The sequence below is a fragment of the Rhipicephalus microplus genome, chromosome 7 (assembly GCF_043290135.1).
Source record: "Rhipicephalus microplus isolate Deutch F79 chromosome 7, USDA_Rmic, whole genome shotgun sequence".
NCBI classification, from domain to species: domain Eukaryota; kingdom Metazoa; phylum Arthropoda; class Arachnida; order Ixodida; family Ixodidae; genus Rhipicephalus; species Rhipicephalus microplus.
This window is the reverse complement of record NC_134706.1, coordinates 49,111,177-49,136,940: the sequence shown is the minus strand read 5'-3', so window position 1 is coordinate 49,136,940 and position 25,764 is coordinate 49,111,177. Positions and strand designations below refer to the sequence as shown.

At 46.9% G+C, this 25,764-nt stretch overlaps 1 protein-coding gene across 8 annotated transcripts in view; it reads right to left on the bottom strand.

The window, feature by feature from the left end:
- The window catches only part of LOC119179235 (BAI1-associated protein 3-like), a 558,733-nt gene that overhangs the window by 404,933 nt on the left and 128,036 nt on the right, over window positions 1-25,764 (bottom strand). For 7 of the 8 annotated variants that reach the window (XM_075869128.1, XM_075869129.1, XM_075869131.1 and 4 more), the window contains exon 2: window positions 1,328-1,471. The exons of the other annotated variant lie outside the window; for it this stretch is intronic. In XM_075869128.1, coding sequence (XP_075725243.1) covers window positions 1,328-1,471 — 144 coding nt within the window. The remainder of the gene's footprint in view (window positions 1-1,327; window positions 1,472-25,764) is intronic. 8 annotated transcript variants of the gene reach the window in all.

The following is a 25,764-nucleotide window of genomic DNA, read 5'->3' as shown; positions in this document are numbered from 1 at the left end:
CATAGGAACCTGAAGGACTGTATAGACAGGTGATCGGCTGTGAGCTGTCTAGAGGGTCCGCGAAGCGGCAAAGAGTCTCGGCCTTTCTGTCCCGATGTTAGAGTGGCCCGCACCGGTCTGGTCTATTGGATCGATTTCTTCAGACTGACTAACGTTTGTAATTCCACGACGAAAAATTCCGAAGAAGGTTTAAAGAACTCGCGCTAAGAAGGTATAAAACCAGTGTGTGATGACGTAACTGTGTGTTCACGAGGCACAAATGCGGCGAAGAGTACCAAATGGGTGACGTCAGGAAACTGACGACCGGTCCGCCACTTTTTGCCCGAGCGTATTCACACTGGTTCTACCGAGATACCACACTGCGTCTCCCGGCTACGAGGATATGGGTCATCATCTGGACACGCCATAACTCCGCCATGTCACAAGATTTCGTAGTGACAGTACTTTAAAGCAATAGGAGAGGCCTCAGCAGCACCCTGGACCTATGGGAGCACAGTAATGGCGAAATTTGACAATATGACGGATTGTGACAATGTCCAGAATAGAACGTTCAAGTCGTCGTTTCCGGCAGCATCGAGGTAATCGAGTCCACCTCGAGGTGACCAAGTGGAGACAGAAAAAAACTTCTTTTCCTTTTATTCCTTTACATCGTACTGCGAGGCATTTCCATTGCAGGCATCGTATTCGTCGCATACAACTTCAACGTCACTTCTTTTGCATCTTTCTTAAAGTTTTGAGAAATCGTTTTCGTGATAAGACTGAAAAAAAATCCGAGCTACACACTTCTAGACCTAAAGTTATATAATTAAGCAATCTTCTCTGTTCAAATTAGTCTGTACACTCATTGCGAGTACGCTAAAAGGTTGTACCCGTATCCTCTCAGTTCCTCACGCTCCTTCAAGGCATTATAGCGTTCGACTGACAGAACCTCAATGCGCCTTCCCTGCGCCCTTGTAACGGAGTCCTGCCTGCTGGTTTCCGTGAAAAGAGAAGGTATTTTATCTCCGCGCTATCGAAACTGGGAACGTTTGAAAATAATGGTTTGTCGTTCCGACCTGAAATGTTCGACTTGTCGCATCTCTGATTCCCAAACCCTTTGGGAACTTTGCTGAGACTCTCCGCTTATCGTACCGAAACCAGTGACCCAAGCGCACGATAAAAGGAAACATATAAAGCTGCGTCAGCGGAAGCAGTCAAATTTCCCAGGTGGCTCCTATGCGCGGCTCGAGGTCGCACGAAGGTAGCCGACTACGGCGGCCGAAAGCATTTCAGGTTGCTTATCGAGGTTAGAATCGTTAAAAAAGTAAGCTTTGCGTGAGAGACGAACCCTGGGTCGACTTCTTCAGGTCTCTCCTCGACCGCTGGATCACCGTCGTGTTCGTTCTCCTCGTCGGACTCCGGACGGCCGTGGTCGAAGCTCCGCCACTCGGCCCCGCTGCTCTCGCCTCTCTTGAGGGTCAGCCTCCGACATCTTGTGCGGCACATTTCACGAGCAGCACCAAAGTGCGCGTAAAGAAAAGAAAAGAAAACAAAGAAACGAAACAGAACATGAAATAAACGAAACGAAACTATGTAAACACATCATCAAGAACTGAAAAACGAGGTATGAAAAAACGTTAAAAAAACAAGAGAAGATAAAGAACGTCTATTCTTGTTTGGCTCTCCCTACATTGAGAGGGCGCAGCCCATGACAACCACCCTTTAGTCACGGTCAGCACCTATGATACAAAGGTTAAAGCCCAATTGGATGGTTACACAGCATTTTTTCCGGCTTGCGTGATCTTGTGTCCCTTCACACCAACAACAAAAGAGAGCCATTTTTCAACCTTGGGCAGGTAACTCCCTTTATATTCACACCTTCACAACACTCTTAATTAGGTCGTGCTTAAGGTGCTAGGTATAGACAGGAAACAGGGCAATTTCAGAAGTGCTTTCTGGACATAGCCGGCATTAAAGCAGAACCTGATTAAGAGTATCTTTAGAGGTAATTATACTCTCTTAAAGATTACTTGGGAGGTGTGACTCTTTAAAACATTAGTCATGATAGTGCAGACTCAATTCTGACAAAGGGGCGTGTCTAAGTATTCTCTGTTTGAGTACACTTTGACCCTCCTGCCCAATCAGGAAGAGCAAAGCGCTCTATGACAGGCAATACATAGACATGTTCACATACAGTGAATGGATAGAAAACTAAAAGCGGTCTATTACCTTGTTCCCACAATCAATAGAAATAAAGCATGTACAAGAGTAAAACAGTCAAAAATTCAAAAATCAACAAAAAATAAATAAGACATACAACACAACCTAACATAAAATCTGGAGATTTTCGATTGCAATCTCAGATTTTCGATTGCAATTGCATAGGAGCTTGCTCCTATGCAATTGAGTGATTACGTAAGCAACCAATTCCCATCGACAATCATTCGCGGGAAAAGCGCGGCTGTCTTCAAAAAAAAAAAAAACTTTTGGGTGTGACAAGTCCGGGCTTACCAAATTCAGTGACCGATATTCATTTTTCGCTGAGCTTTGAGCGCCTTTGAAATACTTTTCGGCAAGCGCACGTCTATGATTACTGTTAGACGTCACTATAGCAGAGATGTTAAAGTGACGGTGCCTCACACAGTGGTTCGATTATATTCGTTTCATGCAGAGCGCGCGAAGCTGTGGAAGGGATGGCCAAGAAGTTAGGTTATGAAAACGCGGATCTCCACGCATTACCTAACTTTTATGTGGTCTACCATCACGGACATATAGACCCTTGCGGGTAGCATGCATCGAGGGATGAAACTGATAGTCTGAAACTATGTACAAGCAAGTGATACGACATCTGACATAGATGACATAGTAGCTGTCTCACTATACCACGGTTTTTTCATCTGCACCCTACAAAACACGTTACTAAGCTTTAAGCGAGCAGTGTGTTTCTGTCACCCGTCTTAAAAACAGCTAACCATTTTTTCATGAAAATGCAGCTACTGCCTGAAGTTACGCTAGCCTCCATTGTGCGCTATTTACGGAATGGCGGCACATACAAACATAGAAGAGAGAGAATTCGTTCGCAGAAAGGCAGAGGTCGGCCTGAGCTACAGTTTGTTCTGGCCTGCTACTCTCCACTGAAGAAGCATGACAGGGGAGCGGAAAGAATGGTGAATGACGACGGTACGGCAGGGAGATGAGAATGTAAAATTAGGTATACATCGCACGGTGAATCAAAACGAAAATAAAAAAAACACTGAAAGAATGACTAACGTATAAAGTTCCTGAGCTATCATAACCAAGAAATAATAGCAGGCAAGGCAACAAAACAGTTGTTTCATAGTGCAAAAACACCAAGGAACGACTGTGGCGAGAGCAAAGTCACCCCCCCCCCCCTTCAGAAATATATCACCCTCTTGCCCGATATCACCCTCCCCGCCCGAATGAAATCAATTTGTTGTGACTATAACGCCTACCCTTCCCTGTAACAAAATATTCTTGCGCCAACCATGCCACAGACGATATGCAACATTAAAAAATTAAGAGACTAATGCAACACTCTTTGGGGGTAGACGCGTTCTTCATAACAATCTTCTCGACAACTCAGTTTCGTAAAATTACTGAGGGCGTTTTCATTTATTACTTCTTTTTCTTGTAGCATGGGACACTGTCTCCGTATATCTCTTCGCTAATGCACATCGCGAAATATTGCAACTCGTTCAGAGCAAGTGATCAAAAATCAAGAAGCGATCAAAAAAATCAAGAAACCCCTGAAGTCGAGTTAATGTGTGTTCAAGAGTCTCGAAGTCTTGACGCACTATAGATGACGTGGAAGACCACGGGGGAAGAGGACTTATCAGTAGACCCTGCAAGATCATTTTGTTTAGCTAAGATAGCGGCTTTCGTAAGGATGCCAAACAGAATATCGAAGAAAAGTTCAACGCGTAAACACTTATGGACTACGCTGTCTTAATACTTCAGCCTAGCACCACCCAGATCACATCCCCGAGATTATCAAAAAAAGAAACACAGACAACAGACGTAAGAAAATGCAAAAAAGAAGTGACGATCAGACTCGCCCATTTGATTTAACTTTCTAGGGACGAGTACAAACTTCGAAAAAAAAACTCACTTTGAAATAGCATGAATATCAATACGTTTATCAGAAACACTTCGTGTCGTATGTATGGATCCTGTCTGCACGCATGGTCTGCTGGTTCATACCAAACCACGCGACTTTCTCGAAAAAAAAAAGGAAAGAAAAAGAAATCGAGGTTTTCTGCTCATTAAATTTAGAACTTCGGGACCCCATATGGATAAAAGAATTGATGCACCACCCTAAGTATGCACAGTCGTAAGAGAATCGATGTACAAGCTTAGGCCCGGCCCCCAACGTGTCATCATCATCATCAGCTTGATTACGTCAACTGCAGGACAAAGGCCTCTCTTATGTTCCGCCAGTCAACTCAGTCCTGTATTTGCTACTGCCACTTTATACCCTCAAATTTCTTAATCTCATCTGCCCACCTAACTTTCCGTCTACCCCTAGCCCGCTTGCTTTCTCTGGGAATCCAGTCAGTTACCCTTAACGACCAGCGGTTATCCTGCCTACGCGCTACATGCCCAACCCATGCCCGATTATTCCTCTTGATTTGCAGAAGCCCACCGTGTGGGCTTCTGCAATTCAGCGTTCTGCCGCAACAGCTTGCGAATCCTGCTAAAGACGAACGGACTAAGTTGATGGTGCACAAGAAAGCCCAACACCATTGCTGATTCGTGCCTTTTTCATGACTCCTCCTCCTCATGCGCGCCATTACGTATACGTACGCAAACGCGTGAACGTCTGACGACGAGCTGCCGCTAGAGCGCGTCGCGACGTCTCTGAAAGCAGATTTCAGCCCTGCGCTGCCGGGGCCTATTGACTCGTATGTTCCCAACCTCGACAGCCCGGAAATTTCTTCTCACGCGTCATCGACGTCAGAAGTGATTTGGCGCTCTCAAGAGCGTCGAGTAACTGTCGTGAAGGCAGTCACTGAAGCCGCAGCTCCGATTTCCAAGCAATATGGCCTCCCATATAAGCCACCCCGCTTCTTCGCTTACGAGGTATTTAAAGGCTAATATGCTCCTAGTGACGACATTTCATTGCGCGTTTTGTTACGCGTGAATGAACTAGCGCAGTGTCATATCGTCAACTTAACGGAGCTCCCTAATGTTGAGATAGGGAGGAGGGTTTTTCTCTGTTTTTTTTTTTTAATGCTCAACGACATCCACAGATAAGCGTCAGCGCCTTGAGGCGCAACGCCTAGATATGTTCACACAACTTGTTTTGGCCAGTTCTTTGGACTGAAGGAAAGCGCACACAAAACAATATATAATACATTACACAGAGGATGAATAACACCTTCTGCCAAGTCAATATGTGCTTGACTGGAGGCCCTGCAACATTTTTCTAGTCCGCTGCTATGAAGCCGTGGCTATGGCACTCGGCTTCTGAACCAAAGGTTGGGGTTAGGTCCTGGCCAGGGCAATTGTATTTGGACAAAGCCTATACGGTGGAAGCCCGTGTGCTGTACGATGTCAGTGCTCGTTCAAACACCAGGTAATCAAAATTTCCCGAGCCCTCCACTACAGTGTCTATCAGAATCACATCGTGGTTTTGGAGCGTAACACTCAGATGTCAATATTATGACACAAATATTAAACTAATTACAGAATTACCTCATAGCAGTTCATTGAATCTTAAAACGAGCACGCGTTGTGACCTTGAGTACCTCGAACACACGTCTTACCTTCAGTGCGTTTGCGAACGCGCGCGCGGTACTGTGACGGCCTCACGCGGCGGCTTTTGGCGGCACCACCCTTTATCAGACCACAGCGGGGGCGTAATTTCGCCACGCTTGTCCAACGACCAAGACTCGTTGTATTTGTCAATATATGGCGCCAAAAGCCAACGTGCTTTCTTTGACTGTCGGTTGATGGAGCCATGGGCAGCCGCCGCATAGCGCAGGCCACGCGCTCGCGTGTTCCCTTTCATAAAGGAAAGTGTACGTGAGCCAGAGACGGCGGCTCACACCCCAGCTTTGCATCTGCATCATATTATATATATATATATATATATATATATATATATATATATATATATATATATATATATATATATATATATATATATATATATATATATATATATGAGATCTAACAGACAATAATGCCAAGGAATGTATAGGGGAAGTTATTAGAATAAATATATATACACTGAAGAAGTCTTTCCAATCGGCCAAACGTACTTGAGAAGAGAACAGACACAACTTAGCGGTTGTCTTAGTTTTGTTTTCAACGGTTTCGACCGGTGATGAGCAGCGTTGGTTTATTTTGATCATAAACATATATCTTTGTGCATACAAGAATGAAACACAACAAATAAGTGATTTTACGTACTGTCATGTGCTTTTTCAAGGCGGATGGCGGCGGAAGCAAGGTGGATGGTGGTGGTGTGATGGAAGCTTGGTGAATTTTGGTGGCATGATGATAAAGCACATCACTGTATGTGAAATCACTTATTTGTAGTGTTTCATTCTTGTATGTGCAGAGATATATGTTTACGGTCAAATGACACCAACGCTGCTCATCACCTGTAGAAACCGTTGGAAATAAAACTAAGACAACTGCTAAGTTGCGTCTCTTCTCTCTCTCTCCCTCTTTCTCTCTCTCTCTCTCTCTGTCTCTACATATATATATCATTCGCTACTACGCGTTCCTGGCTTATCTCCCATGGTGTGTACGCGCCACGGGGTAAAAGGAATAATAAAATAAAACAAAACAAAACAGCCAAACACCCCGAGTGCTTACAACGAGAGAATACCGGGTAACGGGAAAGGCAACGGCGACTGCGAGAAGATCCCGAATTGATGGTAGAAAGCCTGTGCCAACGACAACATTCACGCAAGTCTATGAGAGGTGCGGACGCTTCGATTCAACTCGACGTTCTGTTTCTGCTATTCGGACATCCGGGTCGTGTCTGGCTGTGTGTGTGGCTTTACTCGAACCTCTCCACGCTGAGAAACGAGGCAGAAATGATCACCTATAGCGAAAGCCTAATGGCCGACAAGCAACCTAGAACCTTCATCCCAACTACCGAGAGGCAACCAGATTAGTATTCACGATCACCCAGTTGTGTTGTTTCAAGCAAAGGGCGGTTTAGTGTGAGCTTCGTCATACTTTTTTTTCAAAGACGATAGTCTTTCTTGCGATACTTAAACGCAAAACAAATTGGCCTGTCTGTCTGTCTGTATGTATGTATGTATGTATGTATGTATGTATGTATGTATGTATGTATGTATGTATGTATGTATGTATGTATGTATGTATGTATGTATGTATGTATGTATGTATGTATGTATGTATGTATGTATGTATGTATATGTGTGTGTGTGTGTCACCAGAAATGGCTAAACTTATACCCCATCCGCAGCGCCCACCAATAATGATCTGGTTCCTGCATTCATATTTATGCGGATTGTCGTTTGAAAAGCAAATATTGCGCACATGTGAGGTACAACAACAACGCGTCTTATTCTGTGGCGTGGTTTTTCTATTAAAGGCATACAAAAGTGATTCTACGGAACGTAGCGTTTTGTCACACTGCGCTGGCACTGCAACGCTATGCACGAAAAGGTTGGTGTTTCCTACGCTTTGCTAAGACGAAATGGCACCACTATATCGTCGTAGCCCCCGTGGCCTTGCATTCTACAAATTCTGGCCTCCGAGATGGCGTGCGCACGCCTCGTGCTCGCTACGTCGGATGCCACCCTTTGGTTTTTCAAGATGACTACCAGATGGCGCTCATGTCACACGCAGCCCCTCACGAATCCGAATCACCAATTTTCTCGCGCATAACATGAAATAAAGGGCCTATTCACTGTCTCCAGACGGAAGATTATCGCCTTTGGACGACATTTACAGTGAAACATTCAGATACAGGGTAAATGTTTGTGCAAAAGATTCTAAGAATGCGGATGTTTTGCAAATATTAAGAGAGTGTTGCCGTGAAATATTATTACTTTTTATGTGACACAATTTGCTTTGTGTCTATGGAGATGCAGAGGAAAGCGGGAAAGGAGATCACTTTTCAACAGCTAGGCCGGGCGGGGGGGGGGGGGGGGGCTGTGCGGGATTCAATCTCGCCTCCTCCAAGTTTTTCGAAATCTCATTTCTGCACTGTATACACGCACACGTACAAACATACGCACGATCATGCGCAAAGTGTGTTTAAACGAAAGATGTTTGATATCCGCCCTCTTCAAAGAAAGTTCTGTCAACTATCCTGCTTTGAGAGGTATCGTGTAGCCCGTTCTTTGGTTTATTATTTTCTAGAAATATACGAATTGTTAAAAAATTTCTTGATCTCAAATACTGATTACGCATGACAGGGTTAATTATATCTTCACATGGCAGTTTTTACGACACGCGTAAAGCACTCGATGCGCTCTTTTATATTTTTTTGTGTCTAGCCCAACAAAAAATGGTTTTGAACCCGTAGGCTGAAAGTATAGAATTTACTTTGCGAAGGGCGTTTCGCGTTTAAAATGCAATAATTTTGTCTGGAATTTCACGTAAAAGCACGATGTGATTATGCGAGACGCCACAGGGGAGCGCTTCGAAAATTCAGACCATCTGCTGTTCTTTAACGTGCATGTACAGACAACGTATAGTGCACGGGCACATGGGATTCTGGCGTTTCACCTGCAGGCTTCATTTAAAGGCGACCTACACGGTCGGGCTCAATCCTGCCACGTTCGCATCAGCAACCGAACCCCGTAACCATATTTTTTTTTCTTTTTTTTTTTCTTCCACGACCATAAACACTGATTCAACGCAACGGACGCGTTTAAAATTTTGCACGTAAGTAAACTAGTGGCTCTTCACCCTTTCATTAGGTCAACGCCTCCGAATTGAGATGGAGCGATCGAAGAATAGAAGTTGATGAAGGAATGAAAATCTTCTTCCGCGCAAGTATTCGGTCACAGGATATCTGTTCGGGGTTTGTTCACCTCTCCCGTTTAGCTTGGAAACCTCTCTCTCTCTCTCTTTCCTGTTTACCAGTTTGTCGTCTGCTGCCCAGTGGCGGGAGAAACAGGCGGACATTGCTTCGGAAGTAGCAGTCATACACTAAACACAAGTGAAAAAAGCAACGCCAGCAAGGCCTAGCTATATCAAACAAGCAAACAGCACAAACGCCGTTTTCTACGAGTCGTTTGCTGCATTTCTTATTGGGCCCACTTTGTTTCTTTTGTTTTATTTGTTCGTTCACCCCTACCGCTGTAGGAATCAAACCGTAAAACAGTGTGGTCCAGTTCCGACTCCCCTTTTTCGGCATTCTTATGAAAGGCTACGCGAAGCTTCCTTCCTTTCGCCGGTACTCCCTTGCTTTTTTTTTTGTTTTTGTCTGCTACGCTTGGTGGGTTTCGAGGTTGCCAGCATCAAACAAAACGGGCGCCAACCAGGGTGGCGTAGCAGCTTCGCAAACAAGCGGCGAACCCCGAGAAGGTAAAAAAAAAAAGAAAAGCATGAAGAGATGGGAGGACGACAAAATTGCCACCGCCACGGCCGGTGGTTCCAAAGTTAATTGGATCGATAAGGTCGACGAATCCGGAGCTCCTACAGGAAACCGGGTGGGTGCTGCCACCTGCTCGGGAAACGCCGGAGTTAACGACGCGTATGGTTTTCCTCCCAGCGGGGGCGTGCGCGCCGGTTCCGTTAATAGCAGACGACACAGTGCCTCCTGAGCGTGAGCGCGGTAGTGCATAGATGGCGCCACATGCGCGTCAAACAGCGTCATTAGGCAACAGGAACACCGCCTTCGCCTAAATTAGCGTTCTCTCTAATCGTTGCTAATTACGATGCGTTCAATACCCTACAGTCGTGCAGTAACCCTCACGTGATTTCAGGTCTCCAGAGGGGATGTGGCGAAGCAAATTGGGCACGCAGTAGTTAAGGGGGGACACTGCGGTGTGCTTTTAGGTCCCTAGAGGGCGCTCGGGTGTCGAGAAATCGCTGATCTTCATCGACTGCTTGTATGAGAGCACCGCCTCTCTAATTACTCCTGTTGCGTTCGAGTTCGGCTGCTCTTTCATGAGGAAAAGTTACCACAAACAAGTTTGTGGTACAAACAAGACGTAGTTTAACCTCGAGCGAAAAGTGTTCAAAGTATCCTGTAGCATTAGGCCTATGACGAGGTTTGTTCTGCGCGTTACCAAATATGGCTATTCTCATTACCGCAATCATACAGAAACTATTTTGTTAGCATTGATGCATAAATAAGAAGAATTATGTTTTCTATTCCCTATGAGACTTCGCTTACGAGAACCATTGACATCTTAAAATGAAAGTTTGGTTGTTGCACTTAGATAGAACCACGATGTAGGGAACGTATGCGGCGCAAGTACCAAACGAAAATGCTCAAACCCGATAATTTTTAGTTAGGATGAACGCATTTTCAAACATTTGCTAAACTTAATTGTTTTTCTCTAGATTTTTCAGATTTATTAACGCTATTTCACACATATTCTGCACTGTGCGTAATCCCCCCCCCCTTTTTTTTTTGTTTTCGCTAGCTTTTCCAGGTGTACAGTTTTGACCGCATTGTCGAATGTAGGTCTTGTACACGTCACGGCCAGTATATTTTTGCTTGCCTTTCTGACTGAAAATTTTTCTCCGTACAGCATACCAACTGTGAATCTTAAAACTACACATCTGAGTCGGCCAAATCGGGCCTTCATTTGACAATGAATTCTGCTGTCTTACGTGCCGAAACCAGCATATCTATATGCGACACGAGAAATTTCGACACTTATATAAAATAAAACACACGGGTCTTTAGCACTTCAGTTCGGGTCATAAGTTAGAGTCATAAAGCGGTCAACGAGTATACCGGTATGCTGATACCAGCCCAAACTAACGACGGTGCAATAAACAAAAATTATTTGAGGCAGAACGAACTGAGGCTGTTGTCTAGGCATATGTAGGACTAACAACCAAATCATTGCCCACAGATTGAATTAATACAATGCTGTTGTTATTAAAGCAGACAGCCGGCACTGGCCAAGATAAGCCAACACACGGCAACACTGCACGAAATTTGTCATGCAGTAGTGTGCCAGCACCAGCGATCACTTAACCACATATGTGAACAGCATTAAGATTTATTCATACTTTAGCTAGAAATACTAAACGATAGCTGACACTAGTCCTCACTTAGCCAGAAATAGCTGTTCTTAACTAGTACTTCACCGAAATGTCACTCGCTCAATTGGTACATAACATACCAACAAACAAAACACCCAGGCAAACACTCACAACCAGCTGAAAGAAGCTTTCCGCTTGTGGTGCTTAGGCTTCTAGTTTTATCTCGAAGGTATGTATCAAGTATCCCATCAACAATTTTACCAAGGAGTTCTTTCTTGATTTGTTTTTTACCATGAACGTGTTTTATGGCGGTTTTCACCAAAACTTGAGTGACGCATTTCCGTCACGGAAATGACGCCTGAAAATACACGCAATCAGAAAGCGAAGAAAGAAGTTCCATCAACGGGAGTCGAAACCATAACACCTGGGTTCACGTCAACAGATGCCGGGCAGGCTATCTAATGTGACACTACCACATGGTTTGCCGGCTTGCAGGCTTCAAAATACACCTACACGCAAAATATCGTTCTTGGTAAAGTGCAGTAATGCATAATGACCGTGATATTCACGGTTAGTTTCTTTAACGCGCCGTTTTCAGGCGTCTGTTCCATTCTGAGCACTTCCAATAGTAGTGCAATTTTGACGACGCCTGAACAGCCCCAAGTGTCGGCGTCGCCCATAGCATCTATCCATACCAAAGGAATATTTCCATACCACATGCATCCACCGGCTTCACTTGGCTTTAACTCCACGTTCCCCAATTACGCCTGAACAGCCGATGATTAAGGTCGGCCAAAGGGTATAGGAACGATGCGTGTTGCGTTTACCTCTGGTCGGACAGTAGTGTTCAAGAACTCGCACATGCCTTGAGTAGGCGAGCTTAGCCTAAAGTCGGTGTCCAACCAGTTACGCTCTTCTGGCTGTCACAGTGTTTCTTATGGTGCCGCTCTCACCGTAGATGCCACAAGCACGGCCGCTGAGTAAAAAGAGCAGTCGAGCGACAAGTATCTATGACCACAAGCGTTTCTGTAATTCATTGAAGTTACTCGTCGAGATGGTATGACTAAGCGCAAACATGAATGTATCTACGTTAAGCGGTGCTGTAGCTGTCCAACAGCAATAGACATTGCGCAATCTCTGTTATATCAAGGTACAGAAAACAATGAACTATTTTAGTAGGGAGACGTTTCACTTCTGCGTTTCACTGATTCATAGGGTGGAGGAATCAACCTAGTTTTTTTTTTTTTAGATGCGAAGCAGCTCTTCGACTATAGCTTGTGTAACTGTGTACCTCCATACGAACGCACCGTGCGCCACAGGTGTTGGCGCGGTGCCAAGTCGGTCACGCCGCTGCTGCGAGTTGACGTCACGCTACCCTCACAGTGCGCGCTGATATCACTCTCTTTCTCGCCTGCCCCACGCTCGCCGCGGCGCCCGCAGCTGCCGCCTCGTCCGTTCACCCGCAATGGATGCCGCGACCACCGCTCGCTACACCGCCGAATCGTCGGTTTGCGCGCAATAAACGTGATGCGTGCCTAGCGTACGCGTTCAAACATGCCTACACGTGTCACCTACACGTCGTACACCAGCCATCGCTTCAAACGAATCTTCCAGTGCTCGCCGCATCACCCGCGTTAGCGCCGTTCAACTCTTGACGTCACCACCGCGCAACGCTGCTGCTTCGCATCCCATCAGGTTTCCCTTCGGGGAGATGGTTTAAGTTTGTTTTTTTTTTATCAGTGAAGCTGTTTCGCAAATCGTTCTTTGTCCGGCGAACCCATGAGATACCATCGTCATAAACGGGTACTTTCCACGGAAATTTCGAAAACCCACTACTCACCAATGGCCCACAAAAAAAAAATAGGAAGGCTATACAGTTACCCCCACAAGTGGATCTGAAGCGACGGCGGCTTGCCAAAGAACCGTAGTACGTGCAACGATTTCTTAATGAAAAATTCTTAATGAAAAAATTGGAAGCGCAAACCAACGGAAGCGCAAAGTTGTCGATGTAATGTCGTTTATTGTATTCCACTGTCTTATGGCAGGTTATACATTGGGCAGACTGGGCGCTGCTTGAATGTTCGCCTGCGAGAACACTACAACGCGCTGAATTCGGCCCCGGGTTTACATTTGTCCACCCATTGCAAAAATTGTGGCTGCGTACCTGAATTTTCGCGCACATTTATCTTATACAGCCATCATGACACGAAAACTAGAGAGATTGCGGAAGCCTTTTTTATTAAAAAGAATATTGATAGTTGTGTTAGTTCACCGTCTATATCACTGTAAGATTGTGAAATATCGTTTCTGGACGACACCTGATCATAGTGGAACCTTCTTTCCAGTTTTTTTCTCTTTCTCATCTTTTTGGTATACAATTTCTTCACTGAATAAACTGAGTTAACTGCGCTTGTTTGTCTCTTCTCTTGTGTCCCGTTGGTTTGCGCTTCCAATTCTTTCATTGTAAAAGGCAACCACGGCTACGAGAAGACGCCGAAGCGTCGGAAGGCGTACGCCAATGACGACGTGCCCGTAGATCTACCAGAGGTGTGAACAACACTTGGTTTCAGCGCGAGTTGTCTGTATAGAGTTCGGAAATCTGCGTCGCGTCTGTGACTGTCTGTGGTTCGACTCGGACCTTAATGCGAAGGGAATAAATGGTATAGAGACAATCAAGCCCTAACCTAGAAGGAATTCTGGAGCCGGCCTAAGCTAGCTGAGGCCGAAAACAATCGTACCAACCAGATGAGTCTTCAGAATCGGCCAGTTTCGCTGTTTCAAGCCTTGCACGGCGTAAGCGAAGCTTCACTTTTTTTTTCCTCGAGTGCTTCTCTCTGCTGAGGAAACTTAGGCGTTTAGAATTTTCTCAAAGTCATGCTATATGTCATTATCTGGGATTCAGCGTTCCGAAACCATGATATGATTATGAGGGACGCCTTAGTGGAGGACTCCGGAAAGTTTAACCACCTGTGGTTCGTTGTATAAGATGCACCTAAATCTAAATACACGGGCCTTCAACACTTTTGCCTCCATCGAAAATGCAGCCGTCACAGCCCGTAATTGATCCTGCGACCTCCGGGTTAGTGGTCGAGCGTTGTAACCACCAGACCACCGTGGCGGGGTTTTTACTCGAAGTCAACGAATGTTGCCAGACCAGCCACGGTGGTCTAGTGGCTAAGGTAATCGGCTGCTGACCCGCAGGTCGCGGGATCAAATCCCGGCTGCGGCGGCTGCATTTCCGATGGAGGCGGAAATGTTGTAGGCCCGTGTACTCAAATTTGGGTGCAGCTTAAAGAACCCCAGGTGGTCGAAATTTCCGGAGCCCTCCACTACAGCGTCTTTCATAATCAAATGGTGGTTTTGGACGTTAAACCCCACAAATCAATCAATCAACGAATGCAGCCAGCACGCAAGCGTATAAACGGCATTGGCTGGGACACACCTCCTACATAAATCACAGCGGTATTATAGCCGCATATCGCGATAAACAAGTAAAAATTGTCGCCTTATAATACACGTCTAACAGCAGACGTAAATAAGACGTCCAACGCAGACCAAACGAAGCGCTGACACTGCGCTGACGACGTGCGCAAACGCAAGAACGAATACGCACGCTATACTCGTCATACTTGTAGCGTCACATTAGGGAGCGTGTCGGTTTCCATTTAGCTTTGTAGCTGCAGACAATATAAAGGTCGCGTGCTATAGCAGACTTCGTGGCACCATTACTGTAGGTCAGCAACCCCCCCCCCTCCCTCCCTACCGGCTGCGACATGTTCCTCTGACGCAACGAAGTCCGGCCACACATCGTTCCTTCGCCTGACGCAATCGGCTATGGCGAATGGATTGGCTTCTTTCGCAACACTTGGAATACATCTAGCCGTTCGCTAGGGAAGAGTCTACCGAAACGCAACGCCCCCATGCTATTTCAGGAAGACAAAGCAAAAACGAAAGCAAGTGACACGTAAGGTTGTCACCGGAGTATTCAGATTGCGAAATAGACTTTTTTTTACAAAATTACTAAAACAACTTAGAGCGTTTGGGGATGATTTTCTGCATTACGGGCCCGTGGTTTAGCGCAGCAAACTTTTTTTTTTTGTCAGTTTATCGTCCGAAACAAACCACCACGGGGATTTCGCAACACATAATTTAGAATGCGCGCAGCGCATTTCTCGAAGCTAGTCGGCTGGAGCGAACTATCAGTCTTTCGGGGCTTAATTGAAGAAACATTAGCGACTATATTTCGCACGCGCGGACGCAAAGCCCAAATCGATTTCGATTACCGCTTGATCCCGCACGAAAATCCATTCGGTCGGTGCACTGCCAAGTAAATGTTGTTTGGCCGTTCAGCGATGCCTTTCACCGTCACGCGCAGATTGCGTGAGGAAGGAGAGGAAGAGTGATTAAGTCACAGTTCCGCCGCAAGGTCGAAGCAATCAATGCGATCGCGAGAAATAAGGAAGAACGACAATCTGGTTCGATACTTGCCACGCGGAGTTAAAACACGGAGCATAACCGAAAAGAACGCGCAGGTATTCACAACACAAGCCTTAACTAACAACTGTCACTGCGTTAAGTTTCTGCGTTTCAGCAACGCGGTGCATGGGTGCCTGTGTCGACAATGAAGAACGCGGTCCTTTTACATAATTATTATATAATGGCCGGTAACTTAATGAGTTGAAATTCTGCCAAAACCATTGAGTGCTGCGATGAACCCTCGCCACATCCCCTCTGAAAGAGAAGCGTGCGCCCGCTTATGCATAACATACCACATTTTAATTGGTTGACTGATTGATTGATAACCTATCTATCTATCTATCTACCTATCTATTTATTTATTTATTTAGTTATTAGACTGAACAGCCATAAAATTGAGCAATAGAAAGAATCGAAAGAAGCGCTGTCAAACCACGAAGCAACACACTCTTGGAATACCAGGGAACGTAAGTGAGAACCAAGAAAATCGCGTCTCACTGCAATGGCTGATAGCAGAACACTGGGCATTCGCGTTCACAGAACGAGCGCAATTTCGTGGTGCGTTGGGCGTATCGTTGAATCCTTCTCATCACGGCATCACTACCTGAAATTCTTTCAAGAACTCCGCTCCATTATTCGTCTAGTCTCCACTCGATCGAGCCGTATTTTTTATGTTTTGTTTGGTTGCTGGCTTGTTTCCTTTTCTGTCCGCCTATCTGTCCGTTTGTTTGTTCGTTTGTTTGTTTGCTTCCTTTTCTGTTTGTTTTTGGTTAAGCTACCTAGTACGACGTGACAACGCTTATCTTTTTCAGCTTGCGAGATGCCATGTTCTTTTTTTTATGAAAGGCGAAACATTCCTCACCAAGAGGTCCATCAACATTCCCTATTCAAAAAAAAAAAGTCGGATGGTCCCGTATGTACTATCGCAAGACGATTGCAAGGCGAAAGCCGCCTGTTTTAGGGGTGAAGTTCCTCTTAGTCTAACCTTGTCATACGTCACGCGTAACCCAGAGAAGAAGGGACGAGAAAGAAAAGGCAGTATCTCTCGAACAGTATAGTATACGTCGGTTATCTCATAGACGTACATACAAATTGCAGTTGAGTGAGGATATTCTAGATGGAGATGTACTACTACTCTCTGATTCGCTGCTGCGCGGGATCTCCCTGGGTACGCGAAGAACGAGTGCCACTTTCAGTCTCCTGGATAGTCGCCATGCGTGGCGGATTGTTGGTGGGGCATGGACGAAGCAGAGCGGCGGGCGCGCTGAAGACGCTTGCGCTCGGCTTCCTTGGCTCGCGTCTCGTCGGTGTTACCCGCGTGCCGTCTGTATTCTTGAACGCGATTGGACGCATGTACGCGTGCATGCACGGACGGACGAATGGACGCTTCGCCCCACTCACCAGCATTCACTCCGTGGATCAGCTGGGATTTTTCCTGTTCAGTCAACTCTATTGATCTCTCTCATCTCATTCATCAGTGGTTGCTTGTGAGAGCTATTCACATCTCTTCTGCTTATGAATCACGCACACACACACATTATATATATATATATATATATATATATATATATATATATATATATATATATATATATAATATGAGATCTAACAGACAGTAATGCCAAGGAATGTATAGGGTAAGTTATCAGAACAAATTTGTTGTATTAACTTCCCCTATACATTCCTTGGCATTACTGTCTGTTAGATCTCATTAATATTGTGTCAAAACACGAAAAAATGAGCCCTTAGGTATGCACTTCTTTCCCTTAAATATATATATATATATATATATATATATATATATATATATATATATATATATATATATATATATATATATATATATATATATATATATATATATATATATATATATATATATATGAACTCGTGCGTGCACACACAACACTCACGAATTCATCGTGACATAAATAGCTCATAGGCTACCCACTAGTGCCATACGGTAAAGCTGAGGCTCAAATGTACGAAATTAAACATTTCAGGAGAGGAACAGGGCACTAGGTACGACAAAAGGTCGCAGTTTCTGGGCAAGAACGAGGCACTAAAGTGCGCCAACGCCACACACACAAAAACAAGACTTGCAGCTGATTTCTTCAGCAGACACGGCTATTGCAGTGAACGAAGCGACTTTGATGCGGCATGTGGCTTCAACGCGAACTTTGCAATAAAAGCGCAATGCGTACGAAGCTTGGATTATCTCGGTGAACCATTCTGAAGAAAGAAGCTCGCGAGCACGGCGACTTCACCCTCTAGGTCAAACTCCAGGACCTGAGGCGCGCGTCCCAACTTGGACAAAACACCAGCGGGGCGACGCTCATTAAAGCACGCACAATGGCCCATTCAGCCATCTCCAGGGTGATAGCGAGCAAGCCTCTGGCCCTGTGAACAAATCCGAGATGTGCGTACCGCCAACGGTAAGCGGTGTATACAAAGAGCTCACCATTCGGGCTTTGCAGGATGAATGTATTCCTGGCTGAATCATTCAACGCTCGGCTCTATGGAGCGAGAAAACTGCATGTTCGAATCCCCAATCACACTTTTGCGAAAAGATTTCTTGTGGGCTATTTTTCGCGCACAGAAATGACGGCGCCATCGGCGAAAAATCCCACGCATCTCCACGAGGTGATTGATGACGAGTGGACGAAGCTAACAGCTAAGATCCATAATATGTACGTTGAAGTCGCCGACTAGTACCAAGAACGGGCGGACGGGCGCACGGACGGATGGACGAACACACGGACAGTTGGACGGGCGCACGGACAACGCAGGTAGTCCTGTATCGTGCTGTCATATACTTGATTGATGTACACATAAAGTCCGTATTTTCGCAGGTGTTCTCTTTTTTTTTCTGTGCGGGTGTTCGGTTTTAGTCTCCTGTAGCGTGACGAATGTTGACAAGGCTAGGCCCTAAAAAAGCGTCAGCCCTAAAACTCGTCGAGAGTGTTCGTATTATTCACGTAATAGCTATCCTAATAAATATAACACCGACATTCAGCGAATTATCATACGCCTCCTTCAAACAGTTCCACAAAACGCTCATTTACTAAATGAAGAACTCACCGCTAAAATCTTTCCTAAATTTTTTACATGCGCTCGCCATTATGGCTACAGCTGCTCCTCCCCTACTAGTACGCCGCTATCACAGCTGCTCCTCCCCTACTAGTACACCGCTATCCCAAATCTTTTCGCCTCCATTCTGTCAAAGTCAACACAACAAAGGACCCGTGATCGAGCGGCTCCGAAAAGCACCGACCCCCTACCCCTCACCCCGGAAGCAGAAGTCAGTTGCTCCGAACGACGACGCGGAGAACGTGTACAAACATAAGCACTCCGCGCCTGCCTGCACCCGTGAACGGTAGTGCCAAGAGTTGCGGAGACTATTTAAAATGCCCAAGATCGATATATACCGTGCGGCCATTGCCGTTGACACCGGCGGCTATGTGACTATTGATCCATAAGCGCAAACCGGCGGCTACTTGCTCGTGCCCTTTAAAACTGCATCCAACCCTTTCGACGAGAAAGATGGTCGAGGCGCGAGTTTGTCAAACAGTTCCGTTCCGAAAGCGTGCTTTTTTAGATGCGAAGCAGCTCTTTGACTCACGTGTGTAACGCCGTACGTACATGCATCCGTACGAACGCGCCGCAACGCGCTCCCCACGACGCCGGTGTTGGAGTGGTGCCAAGTAAGTCACGCCGCAGCTGCGCGTTGACGTCATGCTCCCCTCGCAGTGCGCGTTGACGTCATTCTCTCCGTCGCCTGCCACGTGCTCGCCGCAGCACCCGCAACTGCCGCCTCATCCGCAACACCTGCCGCTACCGCCGCTCTCTACACCGCCGGCTCGTCAGTTCACGCGCATTAAACTTGACGCGCCAGCCATCACAAGACCTACGCCAGCCATCGCTTCAAACGAATCTTCCGGCACTCACCGCAGCACCCGCGTTAGCGCCGCTACACCCGTGACGCCACCCGAGCGCAACGCAGTTGCTAAACGCAAATCATCATCATCATCATCATCATCATCAGCCTGACTACATACATTGCAGAACAAAGAACTTCCTCATGTTCCACCAGTAAACTCGGTCCCGTGCTTGCTGCGGCCACTTAATACCCGCAAACTACCTAATCCGATCTGTGATCCCTAATGACCAGCAGTTATCCTGTCTACGTGCTTAGTGCCCTACTCATGACCACTGCTTCTTGATTTCGACTACGATGCCCTTAAAACCGGTTTGTTCTTTGACCCACTCTGCTATCTTCTTGTCCCTTATACGCAACTTATACCACCGCCTATATGGCCGACGTTGTGCTCGAACGGCTGCGAGCGACCATCTGTGCCCACTGCGGCTCTTACCGTCGCATACGATGTGTTGCAAGGCCTGTCCATTCCGACGCTCATCACGAATACTTTCACACGCCTCATCTGACACGAACATCAGCCGCCGGCGTCCTGTGTCGGGGGCATTCACACTACCGACGAAAAAAAAACATGCGATGACGTCACTATGCGACGTCATTGTGACTTCACGTAAAGTTATATTGTCGTTATGTGACGGCCATATAGTTTGCCACAGTACTTACTAGAAAGAACTCTGGCGTGCGATTGATCAGCCGCCGTGAGTATGATGGACAGTACGCGAATTCATCCAGTCTTCGTGCTTGCACGCTTCGTGCAAACCTATGGCTGTGTTTACTTTAGTGTTCTGGTTTCGTTTCGAATAAAAGAACGAAACAACGCGAACTTTATAGGCCGATTAAAATCGGTGAGCACAAGAAGGTTACAGTGAAGTAGAATTCATCATCTTCTTCATTTATTATCATGGATTGGGAATTACACGAGGGGGGAGGAGTAGCGAAATATACATACAAGGTCACATTCACATAGAAATAACCCCTGTTAGCTCTGTACACCGCTAGGAAACCGAAGATTAAAAAAAAGACATAGGCTAAGTGTTCCTGCATGTGTTGACGAAGTATTTGCGTTGTGGTTTCACAAGCACAAGACAAAATAAAAAAAACATTCATAGAAAAATATTTTTTTTTACTAAACTTCGTCTTCTGAAAGAACGAATGCAGACCACACAGAGCCAAACGGAGTCGAAAGAATGAAGCTTAGGCCGTGCAATACCCATCATTCCCGCGCCCGCTGAAGCGTCCTGCGTTGCAGCTTCCGTAAACACTAGCGCCACAGTTCCCTCTAGCGTCTACAGGAAACTCTATGGTGACGGCACCACGTGCCATCGTCGCTTATTAAAAAGTCAACAGATCATGGAGGCAAGGCAGAACTGTGTGAACAATGCCTCTGGGTCTAGGAGGCCGTGCGAAAACCGGCTGGTGCACAAAGCTGTCGGAAGGAGTGGCGGAAAGGGAATACATCGACTGAGAATAAAGACAATAAGAACACGGCTTCCACCTTCAAATTGTTTTATGATAATTAATAAGGAACACTGGAAGATTCTTTTAATCACTATTGAGACTAGGGTGTCATGGTCTGAAAGGAGTAAATGCCGATTCACTCTGTCTGAGTAAGGTTCGTCCGCTTGTGCATAAGCCAGGAGGCGGCGGCAGAGCAAGAGCAATAATAGTAAAGTCAATTATCAATAATAGGAAAAACAACAGCAAAGCAACAGCAAAAACAGTTTTATATAGAAACGCAATAATAGGTTGGGGTATATTGCCGCGAACCATGCATTGGGTTTGTTTATTTGTGTTCTGTTTTTTCGGCCTGGCTGCGCCAGCCTGTGCTATCACTGTTTTCACAGCGTTTCGAACAAACGCTATCACAGCGTTTCGAACAAACGCTATCGAACAGCGCTTCGAGCGTTCCGAACGAACAGCGTTTCGAACAAACGCTATCACGGCGTTCTCGATACAATTAGACTATTCGAGAAACCCTCGCGCCGAGGGATATAAATTCCCGCACAGCCGATGCCGCGTCATTCGATCGCCGACGCTCACTTGCGTGCCCGTCGTTTTGCCGGCCGCTGCTTCGCCGCCTGTGTATTTTTTCAGTTGTTAGGGGAGCACAGGTTCGCTCCAATAAACTTGTTTTCCTTATATACAACTGTGTCGTCCTTTGCTGCGTGACAATATAATAAACGCAATAATAGGTTGGGGTCACTCAAAATGGAACGCCATGCCCGCGTCTTCCTGCCCGCGTGAGTGGGAGGGTTGCAGCAGGCATACACGGGGACGCGTGCACGCGTCTCTTTTGAGCGTTCCCCCATCGGCCAACGTCATCGAACTTAGGATGGGCTAGTGCCAGCAACGCAGCTACCTCTGGCCAGCGGACGGTCAAAGACGAGCTAGAACGATGACGAGTGATCGCCTCCACTCAATTATGCCGATTACAGCAGCATAGCATCGATGTGCTTTAAAATCTCGTCCGCGCGGCAGCTATCAGATGCAGCGTTGTCGGTCCGTTCAGCGTTCTAACCCCTTGCGTCTGTTTGCAAGTGGTGCTCGGATTTCGGTTCTCCTTTGAAGAACCCCAGCTGGTCAAAGTTTTCGGAGTCCTCCACTACGGCGTCTCTCTTATTCATATGGTGGTTTTGGGACGTTACACCCCACATATCCATCTATCTATCTATCTATCTATCTATCTATCTATCTATCTATCTATCTATCTATCTATCTATCTATCTATCTATCTATCTATCTATCTATCTATCTATCTATCTATCTATCTATCTGTCTGTCTGTCTGTCTGTCTGTCTGTCTGTCTGTCTGTCTGTCTGTCTGTCTGTCTGTCTGTCTATCTATCTATCTATCTATCTATCTGCACGTGTTCGGCATTTGGAGTTCATCTAACTGATCGCACGAAGTGCGTGGGGGAGGACGAAAAAAAACGAAGAGCAAGTCCGGTGTTGTCGACTTCTCGAGCTGCAGACGGCCTTGGTCTGGTGCATTCCTCTGTTGCGACCTACCCGCGCATCGTAGAAGTAGAGTGTACTAGAATTCTAGTACACTCTAGTAGAAGCGCACGCTTGACGCCCACAAAATGAAGTGCACGCACGGGCGTGTCCACGCCAGCGGCAAGTACAGGCGCGTCCCAGGCACGCTCTGTCTTCTGACGCCTCGTGCTGCAGCGCAAGCTGTTTCTGTAGTGTGATGACGGTCTGAAACAGCGGGGGTATGTGAGATGAATGAATGAATGAATGAATGAATGAATGAATGAACCAATGGACGGAGACAGACAGACAGACAGACAGACAGACAGACAGACAGACAGACAGACAGACAGACAGACAGACAGACAGATAGATAGATAGATAGATAGATAGATAGATAGATAGATAGATAGATAGATAGATAGACAGATAGACAGATAGACAGATAGATAGATAGATAGATAGATAGATAGATAGATAGATAGATAGATAGATAGATAGATAGATAGATAGATAGATGTGTGTGTGTGTGTGTGAGAGAGAGAGAGAGAGAGATAGATAGAAAAGTTATGAAGGAAACACCACCGCATTGATCCCACTCATCTCGAATTAGCTTCCCTTTTTCCGCAACGAGGCACAACGCCTTTGGCCCCCACGTTTACAACCCCACAAAATATACCCGACCGCCAAATCGACACAACGACGCAAAGCAAGACATTGCTGTAAGCACACTCGTAATACACAACGACGCGCGCCAGCACTCTCTTGATCGCCCGCTGCTTTCTAATGACGCCGGTCATTCTCTATTTTTTTTTTCGCCTGTATACCGTATAAGTAGACGCACTCTGTCGCAATGCGCGCCGTGCTTTATTCTCTGTGGTTCTGTCGACGCAAAACAAGGCCATTTTCCAAGTCGGCATCGTCATTCCCTCCACGAGAAGACAAAGACGCCGCCTGTAAGTGCGCTTTCCTAGCAAAAGCACGAAAGCCACAAAGCCCAGTAGCACACATACAGAGCAATGCCGCCGTCCGAGCCTCTTATAGCCAGTATTAGTCGGCGGCACGGAGTGATTACCAGCCGACACACAGCTGCTCACGAAGTATTAATAATAATAATAATAATAATAATAATAATAATAATAATAATAATAATAATAATAATAATAATAATAATAATAATTTGTCGGTCATGACGCGACAAAACCACTAAGTTTGCTAGAATTACCTAACAGGCCCGTTGGGCATTGCGCAAGGGGTTCCCTTTGTGATGAGCGAAGAAAACGACAACGACGGAAGTGCGGGGCAAGGCGCGTTTAATGTGCGCGTGACTGTCAGCGAATCAGCTGATGACCAGTGGTGGCCCATAGAGGTGGCGTGCCACGATTGGGCCACGGGCGACCATCACGTGGCAGTGGGCTTTGTGGCTGGGGACGAGCCGAAGCAGCGGCAGACGGGAGACAGCGGGCCGAAGCGTCGGACGCAGGGGATCCAGGTTCCGGCCAGGGAACGCGGCCGTCCACGATGCTGCCGTCCAACCACCAGGTGGGGCGGCATTGCCGGCAAGAGTACTGCATCTCGGGGCACGGCCTGGCCTGCTGTTCTCTTCCTTGCCGAGGGCATCGCGGATCTCGGCGAGGCGTCTCCGCGGTCAGCCGTTCGACACAGCGATGAACGTGGCCTGGCTAATGGTCACGGTTGCGTCGAGCATCGCGTCTTGGCGCACGCTCTTCGCTGGACGGGCTGGCCATTCCCCGAATGGAGCATCGCGTCTCCGATGCGGGTTGACTGCTCCGTGGCCGAACCCATGCCATCAAGCGCCGGTGTCACGAGAGCGTCGCACTTCGGCAAGGGACGAGCGAGATGTTCTGCCGGGCGAGACGCGGGCGTGTGTACGGAGGACCATGGAGCCGGGCGAGGTTCAGGGTGGCCGAGGATTCAGATTCCAGGAGAGTTGCTGCCTGAATCGAGGATTGCCGAGCGGTGCCGAGCCGTATTGAGCGACGCGCCATCCTCGGAAGTGGGCCGCGAGCTCACGAGCTGTGCACCCGAGGGTACCTGGCTGTGCCCTGGCCAAGGCGACGAACGCCGGTGAGTGAGCTGCCGCACCGCAGCTGTAGTGTGCTGGCCAGAACCCGCACGTGGAACCGCTACGCCCGGAAGGTGATCAAAAGCTTGGAAACGAGGTCCGAGGTCGCGCTGGTCAAGGCATCTCCGCCACTGCAGCTCGAGAGTTGAGGCCACGAAGGCAGACGAAACGGTGCGCCGCTCGAGAGGACGAGTTCCTGGCAGCGTTCCTGAGCCGGACGTGAGACTCGTATGTGTCGGCCAGGTCGAGCTCCGGTGTGTCTGTTCAAGGTCCAAGGCCGAGACCTGCCGAACGGCTCCTGCCTGGGTGCAGTGGCCGGGAGCAGGTTCGTGGACGAGGCCTACCGGGTGTGATAGTTGTGAGCCGTGGCCTGATCCAGGACCTCCGGAGTTGCGACCCTGACTGCTGGGTTGGCGGCGACGTCCGACTCAACAGCGCTGCACACGGTAGCGTATCCGTGCGTCGTCAGCCGTTCCACTCATGCCATGAAATAAAAAGTTCATGTTAATGCTTTCTCGTCCGCTATCAACAAGCATAGTGACGAACGTCCATTAACCATCACACCCTTCAATGATGCGAAACTAAAATACACGATACCTCAAATAATATTGACACAATGTATACAAATTTAGCCGTGTTAGTTAATAATTTTAGTGAAAGTGTGTAATTAGTAGATGACCGAATGTGTCAGAGCTTCTCTCCGATACGGTTTCGAGGTAAGCCGTAGACCTGGGACAGGGAAAGAATTGAAAGAAGAGCGGTCAAGGCTGCAATTCAGGCTAGTTCTCTGCAGCAATCACTGGCATTCCTTTTGGCAGCTCAAAGAATAAAAGGCAGACACAAGAAATGACCCGTAGATAGGAAAGGCGCTAGACATCAACTGATTTCATAGCAGGTGGCAGCGCAGATGCGCGGATTAAGAATGGCTGATAGGACAGGGTGCTAAGCCAAGTCAAGAAGCTGAAGTTTATACATTTTAACGTACATAAACTGACTTACTGTAAAGGAAACGTACAGTAACTTGTCTGACAGGAGCACACGCACGACATCGCGCTGCGAGGGTGTCTTTTTTTTGCGCACTTCATACGCCTTGACTTTGCTGACTGGTGCGACCACGTGGCAATATCTTCGCA